General features: G+C 38.8%; 1 protein-coding gene across 18 annotated transcripts in view; it reads right to left on the bottom strand.

Annotated features, from left to right (window-relative positions):
• The window catches only part of CCDC171 (coiled-coil domain containing 171), a 445,777-nt gene that overhangs the window by 219,739 nt on the left and 205,201 nt on the right, over positions 1-20,837 (bottom strand). For all 18 annotated transcript variants that reach the window (XM_054501330.2, XM_054501326.2, XM_054501331.2 and 15 more), the window contains 2 exons: positions 13,892-14,396; positions 13,035-13,151 (listed from right to left, as the gene is read on the bottom strand). In XM_054501330.2, the coding sequence (XP_054357305.1) occupies positions 13,035-13,151; positions 13,892-14,396 (622 nt within the window). The remainder of the gene's footprint in view (positions 1-13,034; positions 13,152-13,891; positions 14,397-20,837) is intronic.

Here is a 20,837-nt window from a genome sequence, read left to right on the forward strand (position 1 = left end):
AACTCATCCCTTTTTGTGGCTGCATAGTATTCCATGGTGTATATATGCCACATTTTCTTTATCCAGTCTATTATTGATGGACATTAGGGTTGGTTCCAAGTGTTTGCTATTGTGAATAGTGCCACAATAAACATATGTGTGCATGTGTCTTTATAGTAGCATGATTTACAATCCTTTGGGTATATACCAGTTAAGTGGAATTGCTTGGGTCAAATGGTATTTCTAGTTCTAGATCCTTGAGGAATTGCCACACTGTCTTCTACAATGGTTGAACTAATTTACACTCCCACCAAAACTGTAACAGCGTTCCTATTTCTCCACATCCTCTCCGGCATCTGTTGTTTCCTGACATTTTCATGATCGCCATTCTAACTGGTGTGAGATGATAAATCATTGTGGTTTTGATTTGCATTTCTCTGATGACCAGTAACGATGAGCATTTTTTCATGTTTGTTGGTTGCATGAATGTCTTCTTCTGAGAAGTGCCTGTTCATATCCTTTGCTCACTTTTTGATGGGGTTGTTTGTTTCCTGTAAATTTGTTTAAGTTCTTTGTAGATTCTGGATATTAGCCCTTTGTCAGATGGATAGATTGTAATAATTTTCTCCCATTCAGTAGGTTGCCTGTTCACTCTCAAGATAGTTTCTTCTGCTGTGCAGAAGCTCCTCAGTTTAATTAGATTCCATTTGTCTATTTTAGCTTTTGTTGCCATTGCTTTTGCTGTTATAGTCATGAAGTCTTTGCCCATGCCAATGTCCTGAATGGTATTGCCCAGGTTTTCTTCTAGGGTTTTTATGGTTTTAGGTCTTACATTTAAGTCTTTAGTCCATCTTGAGTTAATTTTTGTATAAGGTGTAAGGAAGGGATCCAGTTTCAGCCTTATACATATGACTAGCCAGTTGTCCCAGCACCATTCATTAAATAGGGAATGCTTTCCCCATTGCTTGTTTTTGTCAGGCTTGTCAAAGACCAGATGGTTGTAGATGTGTGGTGTTATTTCTGAGGCCTCTGTTCTGTTGCATTGGTCTATATATGTTTTGGTACCAGTACGATGCTGTTTTGATTACTGTTTTGAAGTTAGGCAGCCTGATGCCTCCAGCTTTGTTCTTTTTGCTTAGGATTGCCTTGGCTATGTGGGCTCTTCTTGGTTCCATATGAAATTTAAAGTAGTTTTTTCAAATTCTGTGAAGAAAGTCAGTGGCAGCTTGATGAGGATAGCACTGAATCTATAAATTATTTTGGGCAGTATGGCCATTTTCACGATATTGATTCTTCCTACCCAAGAGCATGGAATGTTCTGCCATTTGTGTCCTCTTTTATTTCGTTGAGCAGTGGTTTGTAGTTCTCCTTGAAGAGGTCCTTCACATCCCTTGTAAGTTGGATTCCTAGGTATTTTATTCTCTTTGTAGCAACTGGAAGTGCATGGGAGATCACTCATGATTTGGCTCTCTGTTGGACTGTTATTGGTGTGTAGGAATGCTTGTGATTTTTGCACATTGATTTTGTATCCTGAGACTTTGCTGAAGTTGCTTATCAGCTTAAGGAGATTTTGGGCTGAGACGATGGGGTTTTCTAAATATACAATCATCTCACCTGCCAACAGAGACCATTTGACTTCCTCTTGTCCTAACTGAATACCCTTTCTTTCTCTTGCCTGATTTTCCTGGCCAGAACTTCCAATACTGTGTTGAATAGGAGTGGTGAGATAGGGCATCCTTGTCTTGTGCTGGTTTTCAAAGGGAATGCTTCCAGCTTTTGCCTATTCGGTATGATATTGGCTGTGGGTTTGTCATAAATAGCTCTTATTATTATGAGATACGTTCCATCAATACCTAGTTTATTGAGAGTTTTTAGCATGAAGGGCTGTTGAATTTTGTCGAAGGCCTTTTCTGCATCCATTGAGATCATCATGTGGTTTTTGTCGTTGGTTCTGTTTCTGTGATGGATTATGTTTATCAATTTGCATATGTTGAACCAGCCTTGCATCCCAGGGATGAAGCCGATGTGATCGTGGTGGATAAGCTTTTTGATGTGCTGCTGGATTCGGTTTGCCAGTATTTTATTGAGGATTTTCGCATCAATGTTCATCAGGGATATTAGCCTAAAATTCTCTTTTTTGTTGTTGCATTTCTGCCAGGCTTTGGTATCAGGATGATGCTGGCCTCATAAAAGGAGTTAGGTAGGATTCTCTCTTTTTCTATTGATTGGGATAGTTTCAGAAGGAATGGTACCAGCTCCTCTTTGTACCTCTGGTAGAATTCGGCTATGAATCCATCTGGTCCTGGGCTTTTTTTGGTGAGTAGGCTATTAATTATTGCCTCAATTTCAGAACCTGTTATTGGTCTATTCAGAGATTCGACTTCTTCCTGGTTTAGTCTTGGGAGGGTGTATGTGTCGAGGAATTTATCCATTTCTTCTAGATTTTCTAGTTTATTTGCGTAGAGTTGTTTATAGCATTCTCTGATGGTAGTTTGTATTTGTATGGGATCAGTAGTGATATCCCCTTTATCATTTTTTATTGCGCCTATTTGATTCTTCTCTCTTTTCTTCTTTATTAGTCTTGTTAGCGGTCTATTTTGTTGATCTTTTCAAAAAAAACAGCTCCTGGATTCACTGATTTTTTTTTGAAGGGTTTTTTGTATCTCTATCTCCTTCAGTTCTGCTCTGATCATAGTTATTTCTTGTCTTCTGCTAGCTTTTGAATCTGTGTGCTCTTGCTTCTCTAGTTCTTTTAATTGTGATGTTAGGGTGTTGATTTTGATCTTTCCTGCTTTCTCTTGTGGGCATTTAGTACTATAAATTCCCCTCTACACACTGCTTTAAATGTGTCCCAGAGATTCTGGTATGTTGTGTCTTTGTTCTCATTGGTTTCAAAGAACATCTTTATTTCTGCCTTCATTTTGTTATTTACCCAGTAGTCATTCAGGAGCAGGTTGTTCAGTTTCCATGTAGTTGAGCGGTTTTGAGTGAATTTCTTAATGCTGAGTTCTAATTTGATTGCACTGTGGTCTAAGAGACAGTTTGTTGTGATTTCTGTTCTTTCACATTTGCTGAGGAGTGTTTTACTTCCAATTATGTGGTCAATTTTAGAATAAGTGCAATGTGGTGCTGAGAAGAATGTATATTCCTTTGATTTGGGGTGGAGAGTTCTGTAGATGTCTATTAGGTCCGCTTGGTCCAGAGCTCAGTTCAAGTCCTGGCTATCCCTGTTAATTTTCTGTCTCGTTGATCTGTCTAATATTGACAGTGGAGTGTTAAAGTCTCCCATTATTATTGTGTGGGAGTCTAAGTCTCTTTGTAGGTCTCTAAGAACTTGCTTTATCAATCTGGGTGCTCCTGTATTGGGTGCATATATATTTAGGATAGTTAGCTCTTCTTGTTGAATTGATCCCTTTACCATTATGTAATGGCCTTCTTTGACTCTTTCGATCTTTGTTGGTTTAAAGTCTGTTGTATCAGAGACTAGAATAGCAACCCCTGCCTTTTTTTGCTTTCCATTTTCTTGGTAGATCTTCCTCCATTCCTTTATTTTGAGCCTATGTGTGTCTTTGCATGTGAGACGGTTCTCCTGAATACAGCACACCAATGGGTGTTGACTCTTTATCCAGTTTACCAGTCTGAGTCTTTTAACTGGAGCATTTAGCCCATTTACATTTAAGGTTAATATTGTTATATGTGAATTTGATCCTGTCATTATGATGCTAGCTGGTTATTTTGCCCATTATTTGATGCAGTTTCTTCATAGCATCTTTACAATTTGGCATGTTTTTGCAGTGGCTGGTACCAGTTGTTCCTTTCCATGTTTAGTGCTTCCTTCAGGAGCTCTTGTAAGGCAGGCCTGGTGGTGACAAAATCTCTCAGCATTTGCTTGTCTGTAAAAGATTTTATTTCTCCTTCACTTATGAAGCTTAGTTTGGCTGGATATGAAATGCTGAGTTGAAAATTCTTTTCTTTAAGAATGTTGAATATTGGCCCCCACTCTCTTCTGGCTGTAGGGTTTCTGCCAAGAGATCCGCTGTTAGTCTGATGGGATTCCATTTGTGGGTAACCCAACCTTTCTCTCTGGCTGCCCTTAACATTTTTTCCTTCATTTCAACTTTGGTGAATCTGTCGATTATGTGCCTTGGGGTTGCTCTTCTCGAGGAATATCTTTGTGGTGTTCTCTGTACTTCCTGAATTTGAATGTTGGCCTGTGTTGGGGAAGTTCTCCTTGATAATATCCTGAAAGTGTTTTCTTTTTTTTTTTTTTTTTTTTTTTTTTTTAAGGCGCTTTTTATTATCATGTGTGCCAGCAATTCTTTTTTTTTTTTTTTTTTCTTTTATTATTATTCTTATTATTATACTTTAGGTTTTATGGTACATGTGCGCAATGTGCAGGTAAGTTACATATGTATACATGTGCCATGCTGGTGCGCTGCACCCACCAACTCGTCATCTAGCATTACGTATATCTCCCAATGCTATCCCTCCCCCCTCCCTCCACCCCACAACAGTCCCCAGAGTGTGATGTTCCCCTTCCTGTGTCCATGTGTTCTCATTGTTCAATTCCCACCTATGAGTGAGAATATGCGGTGTTTGGTTTTTTGTTCTTGCGATAGTTTACTGAGAATGATGATTTCCAATTTCATCCATGTCCCTACAAAGGACGTGAACTCATCATTTTTTATGGCTGCATAGTATTCCATGGTGTATATGTGCCACATTTTCTTAATCCAGTCTATCATTGTTGGACATTTGGGTTGGTTCCAAGTCTTTGCTATTGTGAATAATGTGGCAATAAACATACGTGTGCATGTGTCTTTATAGCAGCATGATTTATAGTCCTTTGGGTATATACCCAGTAATGGGATGGCTGGGTCGAATGGAATTTCTAGTTCTAGATCCCTGAGGAATCGCCACACTGACTTCCACAAGGGTTGAACTAGTTTACAGTCCCACCAACAGTGTAAAAGTGTTCCTATTTCTCCACATCCTCTCCAGCACCTGTTGTTTCCTGACTTTTTAATGATTGCCATTCTAACTGGTGTGAGATGGTATCTCATTGTGGTTTTGATTTGCATTTCTCTGATGGCCAGTGATGGTGAGCATTTTTTCATGTGTTTTTTGGCTGCATAAATGTCTTCTTTTGAGAAGTGTCTCTTCATGTCCTTCGCCCACTTTTTGATGGGGTTGTTTGTTTTTTTCTTGTAAATTTGTTTGAGTTCATTGTAGATTCTGGATATTAGCCCTTTGTCAGATGAGTAGGTTGCGAAAATTTTCTCCCATTTTGTAGGTTGCCTGTTCACTCTGATGGTAGTTTCTTTTGCTGTGCAGAAGCTCTTGAGTTTAATTAGATCCCATTTGTCAATTTTGGCTTTTGTTGCCATTGCTTTTGGTGTTTTAGACATGAAGTCCTTGCCCATGCCTATGTCCTGAATGGTAATGCCTACGTTTTCTTCTAGGGTTTTTATGGTTTTAGGTCTAACATTTAAGTCTTTAATCCATCTTGAATTGATTTTTGTATAAGGTGTAAGGAAGGGATCCAGTTTCAGCTTTCTACATATGGCTAGCCAGTTTTCCCAGCACCATTTATTAAATAGGGAATCCTTTCCCCATTTCTTGTTTTTGTCAGGTTTGTCAAAGATCAGATACTTGTAGATATGTGGCATTATTTCTGACGGCTCTGTTCTGTTCCATTGATCTATATCTCTGTTTTGGTACCAGTACCATGCTGTTTTGGTTACTGTAGCCTTGTAGTATAGTTTGAAGTCAGGTAGTGTGATGCCTCCAGCTTTGTTCTTTTGGCTTAGGATTGACTTGGCGATGCGGGCTCTTTTTTGGTTCCATATGAACTTTAAAGTAGTTTTTTCCAATTCTGTGAAGAAAGTCATTGGTAGCTTGATGGGGATGGCATTGAATCTGTAAATTACCTTGGGAAGGATGGCTATTTTCATGATATTGATTCTTCCTACCCATGAGCATGGAATGTTCTTCCATTTGTTTGTATCCTCTTTTATTTCCTTGAGCAGTGGTTTGTAGTTCTCCTTGAAGAGGTCTTTCACATCCCTTGTAAGTTGGATTCCTAGGTATTTTATTCTCTTTGAAGCAATTGTGAATGGGAGTTCACTCATGATTTGGCTCTCTGTTTGTCTGTTATTGATGTATAAGAATGCTTGTGATTTTTGCACATTGATTTTGTATCCTGAGACTTTGCTGAAGTTGCTTATCAGCTTAAGGAGCTTTTGGGCTGAGACAATGGGGTTTTCTAGATATACTATCATGTCATCTGCAAACAGGGACAATTTGACTTCCTCTTTTCCTAATTGAATACCCTTGATTTCCTTCTCCTGCCTAATTGCCCTGGCCAGAACTTCCAACACTATGTTGAATAGAAGTGGTGAGAGAGGGCATCCCTGTCTTGTGCCAGTTTTCAAAGGGAATGCTTCCAGTTTTTGCCCATTCAGTATGATATTGGCTGTGGGTTTGTCATAAATAGCTCTTATTATTTTGAGATACGTCCCATCAATTCCTAATTTATTGAGAGTTTTTAGCATGAAGGGTTGTTGAATTTTGTCAAAGGCCTTTTCTGCATCTATTGAGATAATCATGTGGTTTTTGTCTTTCGTTCTGTTTATATGCTGGATTACATTTATTGATTTGCGTATATTGAACCAGCCTTGCATCCCAGGGATGAAGCCCACTTGATCATGGTGGATAAGCTTTTTGATGTGCTGCTGGATTCTGTTTGCCAGTATTTTATTGAGGATTTTTGCATCAATGTTCATCAAGGATATTGGTCTAAAATTCTCTTTTTTTGTTGTGTCTCTGCCAGGCTTTGGTATCAGGATGATGCTGGCCTCATAAAATGAGTTAGGGAGGATTCCCTCTTTTTCTATTGATTGGAATAGTTTCAGAAGGAATGGTACTAGCTCCTCCTTGTACCTCTGGTAGAATTCGGCTGTGAATCCATCTGGACCTGGACTTTTTTTGGTTGGTAAGCTATTGATTATTGCCACAATTTCAGCTCCTGTTATTGGTCTATTCAGAGATTCAACTTCTTCCTGGTTTAGTCTTGGGAGGGTGTATGTGTTGAGGAATTTATCCATTTCTTCTAGATTTTCTAGTTTATTTGCATAGAGGTGTTTGTAATATTCTCTGATGGTAGTTTGTATTTCTGTGGGATCGGTGGTGATATCCCCTTTATCATTTTTTATTGCATCTATTTGATTCTTCTCTCTTTTTTTCTTTATTAATCTTGCTAGTGGTCTATCAATTTTGTTGATCCTTTCAAAAAACCAGCTCCTGGATTCATTTATTTTTTGAAGGGTTTTTTGTGTCTCTATTTCCTTCAGTTCTGCTCTGATTTTAGTTATTTCTTGCCTTCTGCTAGCTTTTGAATGTGTTTGCTCTTGCTTTTCTAGTTCTTTTAATTGTGATGTTAGGGTGTCAATTTTGGATCTTTCCTGCTTTCTCTTGTGGGCATTTAGTGCTATAAATTTCCCTCTACACACTGCTTTGAATGCATCCCAGAGATTCTGGTATGTTGTGTCTTGGTTCTCGTTGGTTTCAAAGAACATCTTTATTTCTGCCTTCATTTCGTTATGTACCCAGTAGTCATTCAGGAGCAGGTTGTTCAGTTTCCACATAGTTGAGCGGTTTTGAGTGAGATTCTTAATCCTGAGTTCTAGCTTGATTGCACTGTGATCTGAGAGACAGTTTGTTACAATTTCTGTTCTTTTACATTTATTGAGGAGAGCTTTACTTCCAAGTATATGGTCAATTTTGGAATAGGTGTGGTGTGGTGCTGAAAAAAATGTATATTCTGTTGATTTGGGGTGGAGAGTTCTGTAGATGTCTATTAGGTCCGCTTGGTGCAGAGCTGAGTTCAATTCCTGGGTATCCTTGTTGACTTTCTGTCTCGTTGATCTGTCTAATGTTGATAGTGGGGTGTTAAAATCTCCCATTATTAATGTGTGGGAATCTAAGTCTCTTTGTAGGTCACTCAGGACTTGCTTTATGAATCTGGGTGCTCCTGTATTGGGTGCATATATATTTAGGATAGTTAGCTCTTCTTGTTGAATTAATCCCTTTACCATTATGTAATGGCCTTCTTTGTCTCTTTTGATCTTTGTTGGTTTAAAGTCTGTTTTATCAGAGACTAGGATTGCAACCCCTGCCTTTTTTTGTTTTCCATTTGCTTGGTAGATCTTCCTCCATCCTTTTATTTTGAGCCTATGTGTGTCTCTGCACGTGAGATGGGTTTCCTGAATACAGCACACTGATGGGTCTTGAGTCTTTATCCAGTTTGCCAGTCTGTGTCTTTTAATTGGAGCATTTAGTCCATTTACATTTAAAGTTAATATTGTTATGTGTGAATTTGATCCTGTCATAATGATGTTAGCTGGATATTTTGCTCATTAGTTGATGCAGTCTCTTCCTAGTCTCGATGGTCTTTACATTTCGGTATGATTTTGCAGTGGCTGGTACCGGTTGTGCCTTTCCATGTTTAGCGCTTCCTTCAGGAGCTCTTTTAGGGCAGGCCTGGTGGTGACAAAATCTCTCAGCATTTGCTTGTCTGTAAAGTATTTTATTTCTCCTTCACTTATGAAGCTTAGTTTGGCAGGATATGAAATTCTGGGTTGAAAATTCTTTTCTTTAAGAATGTTGAATATTGGCCCCCACTCTCTTCTGGCTTGTAGGGTTTCTGCCGAGAGATCCGCTGTTAGTCTGATGGGCTTCCCTTTGATGGTAACCCGACCTTTCTCTCTGGCTGCCCTTAATATTTTTTCCTTCATTTCAACTTTGGTGAATCTGACAATTATGTGTCTTGGAGTTGCTCTTCTCGAGGAGTATCTTTGTGGCGTTCTCTGTATTTCCTGAATCTGAATGTTGGCCTGCCTTGCTAGATTGGGGAAGTTCTCCTGGATAATATCCTGCAGAGTGTTTTCCAACTTGGTTCCATTCTCCCCGTCACTTTCAGGTACACCAATCAGACGTAGATTTGGTCTTTTCACATAGTCCCACATTTCTTGGAGGCTTTGCTCGTTCCTTTTTATTCTTTTTTCTCTAAACTTCCCTTCTCGCTTCATTTCATTCATCTCATCTTCCAGGGCTGATACCCTTTCTTCCATTTGATCGCATCGGCTCCTGAGGCTTCTGCATTCTTCACGTAGTTCTCGAGCCTTGGTTTTCAGCTCCATCAGCTCCTTTAAGCACTTCTCTGTATTGGTTATTCTAGTTATACATTATTCTAAATTTTTTTCAAAGTTTTCAACTTCTTTGCCTTTGGTTTGAATATCCTCCCGTAGCTCGGAGTAATTTGATCGTCTGAAGCCTTCTTCTCTCAGCTCATCAAAGTCATTCTCCGTCCAGCTTTGTTCCGTTGCTGGTGAGGAACTGCGTTCCTTTGGAGGAGGAGAGGTACTCTGGTTTTTAGAGTTTCCAGTTTTTCTGCTTTGTTTTTTCCCCATCTTTGTGGTTTTATCTACTTTTGGTCTTTGATGATGGTGATGTACAGATGGGTTTTTGGTGTGGATGTCCTTTCTGTTAGTTTTCCTTCTAACAGACAGAACCCTCAGCTGCAGGTCTGTTGGAGTACCTGGCCGGCCGTGTGAGGTGTCAGTCTGTCCCTGCTGGGGGGTGCCTCCCAGTTAGGCTGCTCGGGGGTCAGGGGTCAGGGACCCACTTGAGGAGGCAGTCAGCCCGTTCTCAGATCTCCAGCTACGTGCTGGGAGAACCACTGCTCTCCTCACAGCTGTCAGACAGGGACATTTAAGTCTGCAGAGGTTACTGCTGTCTTTTTGTTTGTCTGTGTCCTGCCCCCAGAGGTGGAGCCTACAGAGGCAGGCAGGCCTCCTTGAGCTGTGGTGGGCTCCACCCAGTTCAAGCTTCCAGGCTGCTTTGTTTACCTAAGCGAGCCTGGGCAATGGCGGGCGCCCCTCCCCCAGCCTCGCTGCCGACTTGCTGTTTGATCTCAGACTGCTGTGCTAGCAATCAGCGAGACTCCGTGGGCATAGGACCCTCTGAGCCAGGTGCGGGCTATACTCTCCTGGGGCACCGTTTCCTAAGCCCGTCGGAAAAGCACAGTATTCGGGTGGGAGTGGCCCGATTTTCCAGGTGCCGTCTGTCACCCCTGGAAGGGGAACTCCCTGACCCCTTGCGCTTCCCGAGTGAGGCAATGCCTCGCCCCTGCTTCGGCTGGCGCACAGTGCGCTCACCTACTGACCTGCACCCACTGTCTGGCACTCCCTAGTGAGATGAACACGGTACCTCAGATGGAAATGCAGAAATCACCCGTCTTCTGCGTCGCTCGCGCTGGGAGCTGTAGACGGGAGCTGTACCTATTCGGCCATCTTGGCTCCTCCCTGAAAGTGTTTTCTAACTTGGTTCCATTCTCCTCGTCACTTTCAGGTACACCAATCAAACGTAGATTTGGTCTTTTCACATAGTCCCATATTTCTTGGAGGCTTTGTTCATTTTTTTTACTCTTTTTTCTCTAATCTTGTCTTCTCATTTTATTTCATTAGTTTGATCTTCAATCACGGATATACTTTCTTCCGCTTGATCAAATTGGCTACTGAAGCTTGTGTATGCTTCGTGAATTTCTTGTGCTGTGTTTTTCAGCTGCATCAGGTCATTTATGTTCTTCTCTACATTAGTTATTCTAGTTAGCCACTCGTCTAACCTTTTTTCAAGGTTTTTAGCTTCCTTGCAATGGGTTAGAACACGCTCCTTTAGCTTGGAGAAGTTTGTTATTACTCATCTTCTGAAGCCTACTTCTGTCAGCTCGTCAAAGTCATTCTCCATCCAATTTTGTTCCCTTGCTGGTGAGGAGTTGTGATCTTTCGGAGGAGAAGAGGTGTTCTGGTTTTTGGAATTTTCAGGCTTTCTGCTCTGGTTTCTCCCCGTTTTGTGGTTTTATCTACCTTTGGTCTTTGATGTTGGTGACTTACAGATGAGGTTTTGGTGTGGATGTCCTTTTTGTTGATGTTGATGCTATTCCTTTCTGTTTGTTAGTTTTCCTTCTAACAGGCCCCTCAGCTGCAGATCTGTTGGAGTTTGCTGGATGTCCAGTCCAGACCCTGTGTGCATGGGTATCACCAGCAGAGGCTGCAAAATAGCAAGTATTGCTGCCTGATCCTTCCTCTGGAAGCTTCGTCCCAGAGGAGCACCTGCCAGATGCCAGCCAGAGCTCTCCTGTAAGAGGTGTCTGTTGGCCCCTACTGGGAGTTGTCTCCCAGTCAGGCTACACGAGGGTCAGGGACCCACTTGAGGAGGCAGTCTGCCCGTTATTCGAGCTCGAACGCCATGCTGGGAGAACCACTGCTCTCTTCAGAGCTGTCAGGCAGATGGATGTTTAAGTCTGCAGAAGCTGTGCCCACAGCTACCCCTTCCCCCAGGGGCTCTGTCCCAGGAAGATGAGGGTTTTATCTATAAGTCCCTGACTGAGGCTGCTGCCTTTTGATCAGATATGCCGTGTCCACAGAGCTGGAATCTAGAGAGGCAGTCAGCCTTGCTGAGCTGCGGTGAGCTCCGCTCAGTTTGAGCTTCCCGGCAACTTGGTTTACACTGTGAGCATAAAACCACCTACTCAAGCCTTGGCAATGGCAGACACCCTCCCCCCGCCAAACTCTAGCATCCCAGGTCATTCTCAGACTGCTGTGCTAGCAGCAAGGATTTCAAGCCAATGGATCTTAGCTTGCTGGGCTCTGTGGGCATGGGACCCGCCGAGCCAGGCACTGGAGAGAATCTCCTGGTCTGCCAGTTGTGAAGACTGTGGGAAAAGTGGAGCATTTGAGCGGAAGTGTACCATTCCTCCCGGTACAGTCTCTCACAGCTTCCCTTGGCTAGCAAAGGAAAATCCCCTGACCTCTTGTGCTTCCCAGGTGAGGTGACACCCTGCCCTGCTTCAGCTTGCCCTCCGTGGGCTGCACCCACTGTCCAACCAGTCTCAATGAGATGAACAAGGTACCTCAGTTGGAAATGCAGAAATCACCCGTCTTCTGCATCAATCTCGCTGGAGTTGCAGACCGGAACTGTTCCTATTTGGCCATCTTGGAAGCACTCAAATCACCTGTTTCTTAAACCAAATCTAAAAACTATTTCTAAGCTCTTTCAAGAATGTTCAGTTTTGCTTTGAAGTTATAATACCAAAATTCTTAAAATACATTTAGTTTAGACTTTTATTTCAGACTTCAAACCCAGTGTCTTGAGGTTCTGCCAATACATTAAATATGCACATTGCTTACCAACATCAATGGCCACAACTTAAAAATAATCTTTAAGTTTCCTACTACAAAAGTCTAGGTTTAGATATGTGAAATCACAATCAATAATCTATATTTGCACAGTGGAATTGTCTAAGAACTAAATCCCAAATTATCATTACATATAGGCTTACATTTCATTAAACAGACAAATCTTAACAAGTCCATTATACAATTTTAACAATTAATGTGTCTGAAATGACCATAATTAGTCCAATCAGTTTTCATTGAACCTGTCAGACAAAATATCATGCAATCTGAATCATAAAAAAAAACTTGCACTTTAAATCTTCGTAAATTGCTGATAATAGGTGGTTCCACACCAGGTGGAAAGGAGCAGACTATCCAAATTAATTCTATCTAAAATAAACTAAAAAAGTAAAAAAATATATCACAAAACAAGAGAGAAAAATTTTCTACTGGCTCTCATATTACTCAAGCTTATGAAATTTACAGCCAGAAGTAGAAGTGAAACAAGGCCAAAACATATGAACAAACATTGCCAGTATTACTTAATAAAAAGCTAATGATGAGCTTTCCATATGAAAAACAGATAGAAAAAAAAAAGGTGGACACATTCACCAAGAAATGTCATTTCCCCATAGAGACAAAATTTATATTAATTTACATCATTAAGTACAGAGTTAACAATCTCTGTGACTGAATAAAATAAAGATAAAAACAAATATATTTTCTCCCTATATGGTTTATTAGAATTTGTGACATAAAGAATTTCTGGATATTTGTTCTTAAATGTATTTTGCAAGGACATAAAAGAAGGAACCATACCTGTTTTACCAATGACGTCTTGTAATTCAGCCATAGAACTGATTATTGCAGCAAGAAGGTCAGAACTGGTGAGCCAACTGAGTGCTTGTAAACAACGCAACTGCTCCTTTTGATGTTCTATAAAATTGAAAAAATCCATCATAAAATTCTACAAAACTTTATTAAAATTTATATTTAAAATTCATAGCAGTGTTCACCTATTTAAGAAACAGATAAAACCCTATTGTGAACATTGCCTAATGTGGAAAAATCTATTAAATGTTAGATTAGCTTGACCTAACTTACAAATAACTGTAAATGACACCAAATAAACAGAAAAAAAACAAATTTTCTTTAGTTTTTCTTAGATTACTTAACAGTCTGCTTTTTAAAAATTAAAACTTAAATTGTTTCTTCAAAATAGTTAAGCATTCAAAAAACAACTGGAAAATTTACATTTGTCTCATTTTCATACAATTCTTCAATATATTTTTAACCCATTTCATACTTATTCATAGAAACTGAAAATAAATTATACTGGTAATTTGAAACAGGGCAGTTTTTGATTGACATAACTGAAAAATCACTGTATAAACTCTCCACTTTACTGCAGAGGATTCAAATCTAAAACAAGACAAAGTTGAAATTATATATATTTGCCACCTAATATTCTAATCTGTTTAAAACAAAAAATCACAGCCTAATTTATACAAAAATATTCACTTATCCATACACACATATACATACATATGGAGACTATGTTATATTATTTGGCATATTACATGATTTTTTTAAAGTTTTTCCATAATAGCCAGGTATAGTCACACTGTATTTCACTTAAATGCAACTTATATTTTTAAAAGCACAAATTATCTTACTTGGAAATTTATGCTTGTCTTTAGGCTCTCCTGTGCACACTAACATGCCTATGCCTTCTTTGAAACTCTCCATCCAGGTAAAAAGAGAGGCACATGATTGGCCCAAAATCTTGAGTCTGTTTGCTGCCAAAATTGCAATAACACCTTTCCGAAATATACGTATTAATCCTTTGAATGTTTTCTTTTTCATCTTGGCTTCCTCTTGCTTCTTTTCCTCTACAGTTGACAAAGCCTGGGCTAGAGTTCTAACTTCCAGTTTGAACAACTCAAAGGTGTTGACCTGCTCCTGGAGAAAATCTCTCTGTGTAGACAAGGCACATGATCGGCTATAGAGGGGATATAAGGCACCAGCCATTAATGCACAGGCTGCCAGCAAGGACATCTGTTCCCTTTGAGTCTGTGATAACAGTTTTTTGAAGTGCGAATTTTCAAGAACCAACTGTTCATGTGACTTCTCAATATGGTTCAATTTTTCCATATTTTTTTCAGCAATTTCTTGAAATTTCTATGGAAGAAGTCAAAAAATATATTTGATCATGAAACAAACAGGCATTATATTAATTTCCCTTTACGCAAAGAAAACAAACTTTTGCTGACAACCACTTCTTCCTCTTTAAAAGATACATGTGCTAAAATATCCAAAATATAAATAAGATAGACAGGGCAACAGTGAGCCAAACAGCTTAGATCTGAATGTGCACACTGATTTTTAAATCCTCTCACATAGAAGCTTTACATAAAGTAGAACACATAAATTTAAGACTATTTCATAAATTTCCTGTAGACTTATACATAAACACACAAATTTAGAAAAGAAAAATATGCTTTCTCTGTATAGTTTCTCTTCTTCCACTCCTCACTAATTCTTCATTTCTACTTTTAAACAGAAATGACACTGCCAATAGAGGGTTTCCTAGGTGTAAAAAAGACTTTACTTTTTACCAAAATAAGCAACCGGTTCAATCAATGATATAACAAGTAGCATGGTCTACCATTTACTGCATGAGAAGGCACTGTCTCTCAAGGATACTCACTTATTTCAGTTTCTGTCTTACCTCTCCATGACAGAAAGCTATACACAGTGCATCTCCAGTGGTGACAGGAAATACTAATTGTGAGCTGGGCCTCAGCAGCCCTCTGCTCCTTTTTGCCTAATCAAGTTGCTTACAATCCAAAACTTAATTTGAAATAAAAAGAAATTTAACTGTAAGAACCACAATTAATCACTAGAAAATAAATTGGCTCTCTCTATGAAATCTTAACCTAATCAGTAAGGAATCTTGAAAGAAAGAGTAAAATTAAGAAGGGACAGGCACAATGGCTCACGCCTGTAATCCCAGTGTTTGGGAGGCTGAGGCAAGAGGATTGCTTGAGCTCAAGAGTTTGAGACCATCCTGGGCAACACAGCAAGACCCCATCTCCACAAATAAAAAATAAAAAAAATTAAGACAGGAATGGTGGTGCACACCTATGGTTACAGCTACTCAGGAGGCTGAGGTCAGAGAATCAATTGAATCCAGGAGGTTGAGGCTGCAGTGAGCCATGATCATGCCACTGCACTCCAGCCTGGGTAACAGGGCAAGACACTGTCTCATTAAAAAAAAAAAAAAAGAAGGTAACAGATCCCAATTTCCTTTACTATTCACTTATTATTCAATAAACATTTATTGGGGCCAGGCACAAGGGCTCACACCTATGATCCCAGCACTTTTGGAGGCCAAGGTGAGAGGATCGCTTGAGGGCAGGAGTTTGGGACCAACCTGGGCAACAGACTAAGACCCTGTCTCTACAAAAAAAAAAATTAAAAAATATCAGCCAAGTAGGGTGGTATGTGTATAGTTCTAGCTACTCAAGAGGGTGAAGGTGGGAGGATCTCTTTAGTCCAGGAATTTGAGACCAGCCTAGGTGACAGTGCAAGACCCTGTCTCTATCAAAAAAAAAAAAAGTATTGATTAGTTACTAAATCACATGTACTTGGAAAAGAGACAAGTAAATCAACTAGTGTGGTATAATGCTATGATGGAAATATTCCAGGTTGCCGGAGGAGTACAAAAGGGTACTTAAACAAACTTTGGCAGCCATATTCTATCAATGGGACTATGTCCCAGAACTCCATACAAAGACCACTAGTAAAGCAAGTGGTGGCCCACAGGGAGTGCTAAAAGAAGCAAGGAACTCTGAGAATCAGTAGCTGCACAGACTGCTTGCAAGAGGATGTGCGACAACCCTCTTAAAGCAGGCACACTTTAAGGAAAAATAAAACTTGACACTTGGCTTATAGCTAGATTAAAGCAGGAAGACTAGCATGTGGAAAAGGAAGAGCCAGAAAACAGCATAGTATGCTCTAAGGATGCAAATAATTCAGAATACCTGAAGAAATGAGAGAAAGGATGGAAATTTGAAAAGTACACAGATAACAGAGGACTGAGTACCTTATGTGCTACACTAAGAAACTTAACTTTATCTAGAGAGGTATGAGAAGCCATAAAATCCTGGAACTGTCCCTATTCTTAGTAAAGGGATGTGAGAATCAGAAACATAATAAAGATGGCCAGGGTTAGCAGTAGAGTTGCAGCAGTTGGGAGTAGGATGAGGGGAACAAATGGAAATCACAAAGGTTGATTCCATATTCTCTTCAAAATCAATTTCATCTGTTCAATTATAGAAAAAAAAGAAAATTACAGAAAACCTAGAAAATACAAGAGGCAAACTAGCAATACTTAGGTAAGTGAAAATAAAAGTGAACCTCAGTGTCTCAGGCAAAAGTGTTTTCAACAAAAATTACACATAAAATTACAATAAAAATTGTGCATGTAGATACAGGTAGAGATAGAGACACTGTACCCTAAAGTCAGTATCTTAATAATGGAGAAAAACCTAAAGCATTTTTACCAAGTTCCGGAGCAAGGCAAGAACACCCACTATCTCCACTAGTATTTAACATTGTATTTGGTGTGTTATTAGCCAGTGCAACTAGGCAACGAAAAGCAAGTAGAGACATAAGGATCGGCCAAGAAGAAGTAAAACTATCTCTATTTGTAGAAAATTTGATCATAAATCTAGAAATAGCAAAAGATTCAATGACAGAATTCAAACAGAAAAAAAAGTCAGTAAGGTTAAATAAAATATATTAAATTAACATACAAAAAAATCAATAGCTTCTTGTTCACAGCAACGTTATTCACAATAGCCAAAAGGTAGGAAAAAACACAAATGCCTAACAGAGGATGAATGAATAAACAAAATGTGGTATATCCACTCAACAGAATATTATTCAGCCATAAAAAGGAATGAAGTACTAATACATGGTACAACATAAATTGAAACACTACGCTAAGAGAAAGAAACCAGACACAAAAGGCCACATTTGTATGACTCCAGTTATACAAAATATACACACTAGGAAAAGTTATAGACACAGAAAACACATTTTTGGTCACCAGGGGCTGAGGAGAAGAAGGAACAAGGAGTGACTGCTTAACGAGTTCAGCGTTTCTGTTTGGAGTGATGAAAAGTTCAGGAGCTAAATAGTGGTGATGGTTGTGCAATACTGTGAGCACACTTAATGCCACTGAACTGTATACTTTAAAAGGATCAAAATGGTCAATGTTACGTCATGCATATTTTACCACAATTTAAAATATCAATATCCTTAATATATACAGATAAACAAAAAAGAAAATAATGGAAGAGAAAACTCCATTTAGAATTCCATAATAAAAAAGATAGAATAATTTAGGAATCAATGTAGCCTGCAATGTAAAAAATCTATATGAGGAAAAGTTTTAAATATGGTTGAAAGACACAAAATAATAATTCAAACTTCAACAGCCTAACTCATCACAAAGATCAATTATTCCTAAGTAAATTGATAAATGTAGTACAATTCCACTAAAAAACAAACCAGTTTGTTTTCTGGAGCTAGGCAAGTTGAGTTTAACCCTGAAAAAGAAGAGGAATGAGAGGGGAACAGCCCCACCACATATTGAAACACCAACAAAACCTCTAATTAAGGCCGGGCACACTGGCTCACGCCTGTAATCCCAGCACTTTGAGAGGCCAAGGCGGGTGGATCACCTGAGATCAGGAGTTCTAAACCAGCCTGGCCAATATGGTGAAACCTTGTCTCTACTAAAAATACAAAAAAACAATTAGCCAGTCATGATGGCACAGGCCTGTAATCCCAGCTACTCAGGAAGCTGAGGCAGGAGAACTGCATGAACCTGAAAAACAGAGGTTGCAGCAACCCAAGATCACGCCACTGCACTCTAGCTTGGGTGACAGAGCAAGACTCTGTCACACACACACACGCACACACACAAAAACCTCTATTTAAAAAATCATGTTATTTGTACATGAAAAAAAAAGACCAATGGAACAGAACAGCTAGAAACAGATCTAAGCAGAAAAAAACTTCAATGATAAAGGTAGCAATTCAAAGCAGTGGGAAAAAGATAGACTAAATGGTGGTGAAATAACTGGATGGCCTTCTGGAAAAAAATATAAAAGTTGATCTATACCTGACATTTTATACATAAGTAAATTCCAAATAGACCATAAATCTATATGTAAAAAAAATGAAACCACAGAAATATTAGAAGAAAATACAGGCAAATTACTTAATCTTGTTATAAAGATAGGATTGCTAAAACTAAAAATCCAGATGCATAAAAAGAAAAGATCAATTAACAGATTAAAAAATACACATTGGAGGGCCAGGCACGGTGGCTCAAACCTGTAATCCCAGCACTTTGGGAGGCCAAGGCAGGTGGATCACAAGATCAGGAGATCAAGACCATCCTGGCTAACACAGTGAAACCCCATTTCTACTAAAAATACAAAAAATTAGCCAGGCGTGGTGGCACGTGCCTGTAGTCCCAGTAACTCAGGAGGCTGAGGCAGGAGAATCACTTGAACCCAGAAGGCAGAGGTTGCAGTGAGCCAAGATCGTGCCACTGCACTCCAGCCTGGGCGACAGAGCGAGACTTGGTATCAAAAAAAAGAAAAAAAAAATTGGTATTACATAAATAATTTTGTCTCAAAGTTTCCAATTCACTCCTACTAGAACCCAAATCTCAGTGGATACTGTGAGGCCTATTATTTCTCTATTTTAATGGGAATAGTTTGAATATTATAGTGCTTATTCATATTCCAGGCATTGTTCTAAATGCTTTACATATATTTTTTTAAATCCTTATACTGAACTATGAGGTTGGCACAGTTTTACTGATAATAAAATCGAGGTTTAGAGAAGTTACACTATTTGCCCACACTCCTTCAGCTAGGTTTATCTAATTCTATTACCTAACTTTTTTGTCTTTACTGAACTAAGGTTCTCCCCTCAGGTACCAACATCCCCACGTCTTCCCCAGTAAAGAATTCACCTTCTCCCACTATCCTCAACCTGATGAACAAGAGGTTGATCTCTTCCTTTAGTATACAGGCATTAGCCTCACCACTACTTTTCACAATTTAACATGTTCTGTAGAACACCCGGGTCCTTTGCCTTCCATCTCCCCTAACACTATTCGAATACTAACACTCTTCAGAGCCCATTTCAGGTTCTGTCTATTCTATGACTCATTTTACTATCATTTTCCTTCACACTGATCTTGACCTCTGAACTTAAGTAAGGGTCACTCAGGCATTTAACTTCTACACTACTTATTTATTTCATGTGTGTATATCTACTCTCCCTCAAATACAAGATTGCTAGTTCCTAGAGGTTAGGAATTATTTACTATGGTGTCTGTCACAGTGCTCTATACTCTGTAGGTATTTAATAAATATTGAAGGAATTAAATAACCCTTTATAAAATCATCCCTGATTTTGCTTAGCACAGTGTTTTGCCCATAATAAACACTGAATAAATGCCCAATTAATGAAAAAAGCTTTACAATGTAAAGGCTTAGAAAAAAGAAAACTATAATTTAAAAAAACAAAATTTCCAAATGTAATTTGGAACTTATCTACATGTCAGAATTCTGGTTTAAATTAATTCTGACTTTCCATAGGGAACTACTTTCAGAGGTATTGCATTATTTACTGTGAATTATTCTTGAAGAATAAAGCCTGTTTGACTGTAAGAGTGGAAACAGCTATAGAGCAAATTTGCTTTTAAAAAAAATCGAATGTTTTCCACCCAAGGAGATTAAAGGCCAGTATTTTTAAAACAAACATAAGGAACATCGCTTTCATATGGGACAAAAGCATTCCTAGTACTGAAATAACCTGCTCCTCAGTGCGTTTAATTTCAAAAAATAATATTCTCAAATTCCCCCATAAAAACATTGCGATCGTGAAGAAAAAAACCTAAAAATATAGAAAGAATGCATACCTTTTACACAAAATTCAATAGCATAACAAAAATACTACATAATTTCACCAGTTTTCCTTTACTCTCTAATAAATTCAAAGTGCATCCATAATGTGGAAAAAGGACAGCTTTTTTCCTTAATGAATCACGGACTTACTTCCTGAAATACATGAGCTTTGAGGGACGCCTTACTGGCTTACAGCACTCTGTGAACTTTGAGACTGTGGGCCAGAAATTAGACACTTCCCTAGGGAGTAAAATTCTTTTCTATCACTCTTGCTCGCTGAGTTCTTGCTCTTTACGTTGGCAAAAAGGCAAATTGCAAACTGGACATTCGATGACATATAGACATCAAAGGACTTCATTTAAAGTGTCTTATTTTTGTAAGTTTCATATCTTGCCTTTTTAAGCTATGGTAATATTTAAAAATATAACAAACATAAATTCACCTGCTTTCTCTACTATGTAAATGTTTCTCTGTTAAAAAATAAGGACACTTTGTAGGGAAATTAGAACTCTCAGACATTGCCGATGGGATTGTAAAATAGTGCAGCTATTTTCAAAAACAGTTTGGCAGTTCCTCAAAAAGTTAAACATACAATTATCATATGATCTAACAATCCTATTAT

Source organism: Pongo pygmaeus, chromosome 13, assembly GCF_028885625.2.
Source record: "Pongo pygmaeus isolate AG05252 chromosome 13, NHGRI_mPonPyg2-v2.0_pri, whole genome shotgun sequence".
Classification (NCBI taxonomy): Eukaryota; Metazoa; Chordata; class Mammalia; order Primates; family Hominidae; genus Pongo; species Pongo pygmaeus.